The sequence below is a fragment of the Nannospalax galili genome, unplaced genomic scaffold, assembly GCF_000622305.1.
Source record: "Nannospalax galili isolate Female #2095 unplaced genomic scaffold, S.galili_v1.0 scaffold668, whole genome shotgun sequence".
Taxonomy (NCBI): Eukaryota; Metazoa; Chordata; class Mammalia; order Rodentia; family Spalacidae; genus Nannospalax; species Nannospalax galili.
The window spans coordinates 1791748-1798016 of record NW_008358090.1 but is presented as its reverse complement, the minus strand read 5'-3'; the positions used below and the strand labels follow the sequence as shown (position 1 = coordinate 1798016).

Sequence of the window (6269 nt, the reverse complement as noted above, 5' to 3'; positions counted from 1 at the left end):
AAAGCTTGAGGACCTAAGTTTGGATTCCTGAGTACCCACACAAAAATCCAGGTGTAGCAGCATACATCTGTAACCCGAGGGCTGGTTGGGTAGAGACGGGGCGGGGCGGGGGGAGGTGTGTGTGTGTGTGTGTGTGTGTGTGTGTGTGTGTGCGTGCTAGAACTCACTGACCAGCCAGTATAGCCAACTGATGAATTTCAGTTCCATTGAGAGATCCTGTCTCAAAAAATATGATGGGCCACAACTGAGGAAAACACAACTGTAGATCTTTGCCCTCCATACACATGTGTAAGTGCACACACACATAACACACACACACACACACACACACACACACACACACACATACCCCACACAAGGAAGTTCAAGGCCAGTGTCATCTGCATAGTGAATTTGAGGGCAGTCTGGGCTATATGAGACCCTGTCTCAACTACATGTATATTTTTACCTCAGGAAGTATATCTGTTTGCTGTCACTTAACACTGTGACCTAGACCTATAAGGAGTGCAAGGTTTTGATTTTTTTTTAAAAATGTTTTTGGTCTTTTTTTTTTTGAGACAGGGTCTCCCTGTAGCCCCAGCTGTCCTGGAACTCACTATGTAGACCAAGCTGGCCTTGAACTCAGAGATCTGCCTGTCTCTGCCTCCCAAGTGCTGGGATTAAAGGCGTGTGCCACCATGCCCGGCTTTTTTGGTCTTTTTGAGGCAGGGTTTCCCTGTAGCCCCAGCTGACCTGGAACTCACTATGTAGACCAGGCTGGCCTTGAACTCAGAGATCTGCCTGTCTCTGCCTCCCAAGTGCTGGGATTAAAGGCGTGTGCCACCACGCCCAGCTACTGTCTCAGCTTTTTATGTTGTCTTTTGATGAACCAAGGGGCATGTATGTGGCAATGAGTCTGTGTTGAGGCAGTACACCATGGCACCCACCCTCTTAGTTCACCTTATTCTGATTTGGGTAATCATGTGGCACTGCTCTGCATTCTGCTCCATGTGCCCAGTGCACCTTGGCTGACAGTACTGGGCCCTTGGGAGATTTTAGGGAAACCAAAATGTATGTGAGCCTCAGTTTTCCCTTTTTTTTTTTTTTTTTAATGTAGTCTTACTCGATAGCCCTAGCTGGCCTAGAATTTACAGCCATCCTGCTCAGTGCCCCAGTGCTAGGATTATAAGAATTATAAACACACGCTACCAGCCAGGCTCCCCTCTTCTAGGCTCTTCAAAGATGCTCTGGTTTCTCCCTCCAAAGGTGGGCAAACAGGGTGTCTCCACATGGCCTTCCTGTAGCCTTCTGTCTGCTTTTTTGGCCATAAGCAGGCTAGTCTCTGGCTGCTATCTTGTGACTCTGAGTTGTGCCTGTGCCCCCTGAGGCTTCCCTGGGGATAAGGGGTCATTCTGCTGTCTCCTTTCTCCTCTATTCCAAGGTGTCTCTGCCAAGGGGGAAAGGGAGCATGGTGACCCTGGCTGGAGTTGGGTTTCATCTGAGGAAGCCATTTTGGATGGAGACACATTTTCCTTTCTGGAACATTGCAGTGGCCAACATCAGCAGCAGGAGCCCAGACAACCATCCTGCCTAGCGCTCTGGAATGAAAACATCCCGCTTCTCCTGCTGCTGTCTGGACTCCCTGTTTAGGCCTGGCCTGCCTCGGCTGCCCTTGTGGCTCCAGCTGGCCCTGTGTGGGCGCCATAGGGCGTGAGCATGTCTTCCTGCAGGACAAGACACAGCTGGAAAATGTAGCTCATGTCCTTTCTCGGAACACTTCGTTCTTTCTGGCTTGGCAGCCGTTTTCTTCTTCACCAACAGGCCTCACTATGCCCAGGCACTAATGACAAAGAGAGGGGTGCACTTGAGGGTCAAGGTGGGCAGGGCTTTCTAGCCCTGATCCTGGCTAAACATATCCCTGGTGCTAGGGGATACGTTGGCCGCCTTGTAAAGGGCTTTGTCCCCCCAGCAGTGGTAGACCAGCTTCTGGTTGCAGCCTTTAGGGTGAGGGGCCACATTGCAGCTGTGGGAGTAGAGGAGCCTCAAGGGGCCTGACTGACACCCCCCCCCATAGTGCTTCATAGCTTTGGTATCAGTTTAGTTCTTGCCTGCAGCTGTGGGAGTAGAGGAGCCTCAAGGGGCCTGACTGACACCCCCCCCCCATAGTGCTTCATAGCTTTGGTATCAGTTTAGTTCTTGCCACTGGCCATACCTGACCCCTAAGTGATGGTGATGGGACTGTGGCTGGACTGAGGCCCCTGTTCACTGTAGGACTCAACAGACCCTGGAAAGCCAGGGCTACAGCTGAACCTCACCTGCCTGTTGCCACCCTCCTTCAATAGCTTGGATTTGCTGGCTACTTGTAGACCTCTCAGGTGGTGTGGCAGAGGAGGCAGGCTCCCCAAGCCTTACAGTTCCCATCTGGAGAGCAGCTCCTGTCCTGGTGCTAGGTCATAGTACATGGGCACCAGGAAGTAGTCTGGAGGGAGGATAGGAGCTCCAGTGCTAGTCTTTTCCCTTTTGCTCTGAGTGGCCTTAGTGCTCCAGCTGTAGGTAGGAGTGAGCACCCTCCTCTCCTTGCTGGAGTTGTTAACAGGGGGACAGTGGACAGCCCTTGGAACAGCTCTCTTTTGGACTGGACTGGACTTTTCTCTCAGTGTGGGGAGGACCCACCTTCCTTAAGGTTCTATGGCCTGAGTCTCTGATCTCTGTCTTTGCATATGAGTCTCAAGAGGATCCTAGGCAGGCATGCTGCCCCCAATAACTTATTTTGGTAACAGTTTAGTTGTGGGAGGACTCAGTACTTATGACAGAGGGTTCAGTATGGACACAAAGACCCCACAGTGTATCCTGTAACATGTGGGACCTCCTCTTTTCCTCAAGCCCTGGGACCATGAGACCCTTGGGTGCCAGCCTGGCTGAGAGGCTCTTAACATGGGTGTTTTCACTGCCTGGACCCTGATAGCCTTTCCCTGTCATCTCTGAGGCTAACTCCCCTTCTCCCTCTGTGCCTAACCCTGGTTTCAAGTCAGGTAGGAGATGGGCCTCAGAATACATGCAGAGTGATGATAGGTATGCCTGGCCTCCCTGCCCCTTCTCCCTGGAAAACCAGGGTGGGTATATCTGTGAGACTAGCCCCTGCTCACACCACTGCTAGTATGCTCAGAGTGTTTCTTCAACTTGCTCTCCTAAACTTGAATTCATTAATTTAAACATCATTTCCGGCCTTGGAAGCCAGCTTTGCTTGCCATAAATAGAAGGGAACAAAAAGCAAAGGGAAAGAAAACAGAGCAAGGATATTAGACTCATGCTGGCTCTGCTGTTGGACTGTGAAAGAAAGACCTATTAGTGCTAAAAGGCGCCTGGAGTGAGGCCAGCTGGGGGCTCTGTCCCCTCTGCCCAGGCTTAGGGCCAGGCCCTCATGGTGGCTTCTCTTCCCTCCCTCTGCTCTGGCCCTGTCTTTCGGAGGGGATGTTTTTGAGTGGCCCCCCCACCCTTGTTGGGTGAGGGGAGCCTGTTCTTTCAGGGAGAGGATGAGGCTGGCCAACTGGGCCTTGCAGGGGGACTAGGGGCTTCCTCCCCACCATACTGGCTCCCGAGGAATGGGTTATATAACGTCCACAGGCGGCCCCTTGGAGCTGTTCCCCCTGAGCCCTGTTTCCAGCAAGGCGGCCAGCAATGGGCGGGGAGACAGGCCTGGCACTCGCCCGCCTGCTGACCACATGTGTCTGGAATGTGCAGATGTTTCCTTTGGGGCTCCAGCTGGCTCCTACAATACCCCTGCCCCCACATCTATATTGGGGAGTGGGCACCCAGGCCATTCCTCATGGCAGAGGAGGGGAAACTGAGGCTTCTTAACTGTTAGTCTGGGTTGTAGCTTGTTGGGGGCCTTGTGTTGCAGCTCTGTGTGGGGCTGGTCCTCAGAGCTGGGTCTCATAGCTGGCCCATCTTTGTAAGGGCTTGCAATGTTTGTAGTGACCCTTTTTGACCTGCACCTTTGCACACTTGCCTTTATATGTTTGTTGTCCTGTCTCCAGAAAGCCACTCCTGAGACTGCCTGCTCTCCCTGCCTCATAAAATCACCCCAGCCTCTGTGCAGCCTGCAGGTGGAGAGTGGGGAAGTCTCTGTTCCTTCTTATAGCAGGAAAGTTGGAAATCAGAAACAGGATGCCTTCTGTGGAGTATGTGAACCTGTGGGCACACACTTAGGGACACTGAGGTCTCTGTCATCCATGACACAGAGGTGGCAGTATTGGGAAACAAGTTATTCTCTGTTTCCCGCTTCCACCAGAATGTCTGATCTGGAAGGCAGGGAGGAGAAGTAGGTCCGTGTGTAGGATCTGGAGGGTCTTTATTTACTACTCCTAACATAGTCACCCATCATGGAGCAGGAGGGGGGCAACAGATAGGCCAAACTGGAAGCATCCTACTTCTGTCATATACTGTGAGGTTATATCCCAGTGCTTCAGGCAACTTGGGGGCTGGCCTGCCAGGCTTAGGGATTTTATGGGCATTTGCCTATCCTTTAGAGAGTAAATCCTAGCTTAGATAGCCCCACCCCCAGCTGGCCTGTGGGGCGGAGGTTGGGGGAGGGCGTTGCTGGTTTAGATCATGGAGGGCCAAGAGTACCTAGCTGACCCAGGCCTTCTCAGGGTGTTCTAGCCAGGCTGCTGGCTCACCTCCCCATAGTGGGTAAGAGACTGATGGTGTTGCTCCTTGCTTCTGTGTGCCTTCTGCCAGGGTGCCCAGCTCCTGCTTTGTCTCAACCTGATCCTTTCAGGGTATCTGAATGCGGTGCCTGGGTATCAGACTGCAGTGACATCATGGAGCGGGGAGTGGAGAAGAAGTCAGGGGCCTAGGGAGATTGGGCTAGCCAGATCTTGGCATCCTCCCAGAATACTGATGGCAACAACAGATGGAGACATGGAAAAGCTCTATGCAGGGCCTCTGGGCAGGGACCCTCCAGTGTCCCCCACACTACCTCATACCACACTGTCTGTTTGTGTTGATCTCTGGCACTGGGAGCATGGACCAAAGTGATATCCAAGCTATCTTGTTTGTCACTCTGGGCAGAGGGAGCTTGAGTGAGCAGCGGCCTCACAGCCCTGCTGCTTTTCTGGGCCAAAGCCTGAGCCCAGGTGAGGCCTGCAGGGAAGCACCATGGGACTCAGTGGAGGACCTGGTTGGGTGAGAATTATAGTGTCTTTAGTCAAGGAGTGGGGGGAGGTTGATACACACACATAATCTGGTTTCTCAGATGCTTCCAGCAGCTGACACTCAGGGAGGCTGTCTGAGAAAAATGAGATTTGGTTGTTCATTTCTCTTCTTCCTCTCCTGGAGGCCAGACTGGGAAGCTCCAATGCTAAGGGGCAGGTATAGGAGCTTGCCTGTGTTGATCTCTTTTCCTGTCTCACTGGCCTTCCCAGGACCACTGCTGCTCAGCCTGTATCCTGATTCACCTAAAAATGCAGGTTTCTCTGATATCATCACTGTAGCCACTGGGAAGTCCCCACTTAGGCCTAAGCTGATGTTTCTTCCAGCATGGCCAGTACCTTTCCTGTGAGAGCTTGGAGATTGGTGTCTGGAGGAACTTGGGAACGGAGGTGAGTTTGGGGATTGATGGAGACAGATGCTGGCCTCTGGCTTCAGCAGCTGAGTAGCCATTACACCAAATATAGCCTTTTAAAAAAAAAATCTAAAATGTGCTTATTGGACTGGATCCCACTCATCTTGACTCATGGTACCTTTAGTGCTGCTTCACCCTGAAAGAACATCCTTCTGTAAGCCTTACTTTACCTCCTTTGGCTAAGAGGACAAAGGAGCAGTCATCGCACAAGATTTCCATTTGTGCATGGTTAAAGACCATGGGGATTTTATAGTGTTCTGGACATTTCATATCTATGAAGTAGGAATTAGGGTTCTGTACCAGACTCTTGTCTTTCCTCTTCTCTTCTGGAAAGGGATGAAGGAGATCCTTTGTGAGAGTCATGTTCTTTGGGAGGTCATCACCACTGGAAACCCGAAACTACTCTTGTGTGGCAGGTGGTGGTCTCTGGGAGAGTAGAGACTCCTTGGAGGGAAAGTGGGTCATATGGGTTGGAGAAGAAAGCTCATATATATTCTTCAACCCTTTATTCCTTTTTTTTTGGGGGGGGGTGTCTTTTTGAGATAGGGTCTCCTTGTAGCCCCCGCTGTCCTGGAACTCACTATGTAGACCAGGCTGGCCTTGAACTCACAGAGATCCACCTGCCTCTGCCTCCCGAGTGCTGGGATTAAAGGTGTGTGCCACC

The 6269-nt window shown here is 51.8% G+C and overlaps 1 protein-coding gene across 10 annotated transcripts in view; it reads left to right on the top strand.

The window, feature by feature from the left end:
• The first annotated feature begins 5484 nt into the window (after positions 1 to 5484).
• The window catches only part of Pkd1 (polycystin 1, transient receptor potential channel interacting), a 39291-nt gene continuing 38506 nt past the window's right edge, over positions 5485 to 6269 (top strand). For all 10 annotated transcript variants that reach the window (XR_003847499.1, XM_029557714.1, XM_029557716.1 and 7 more), the window contains exon 1: positions 5485 to 5582. Coding sequence is in view for 9 of the 10 variants with exons in the window: in XM_029557714.1 (XP_029413574.1) it covers positions 5521 to 5582 (62 nt within the window). In the remaining variant the exon portion in view is untranslated. The remainder of the gene's footprint in view (positions 5583 to 6269) is intronic.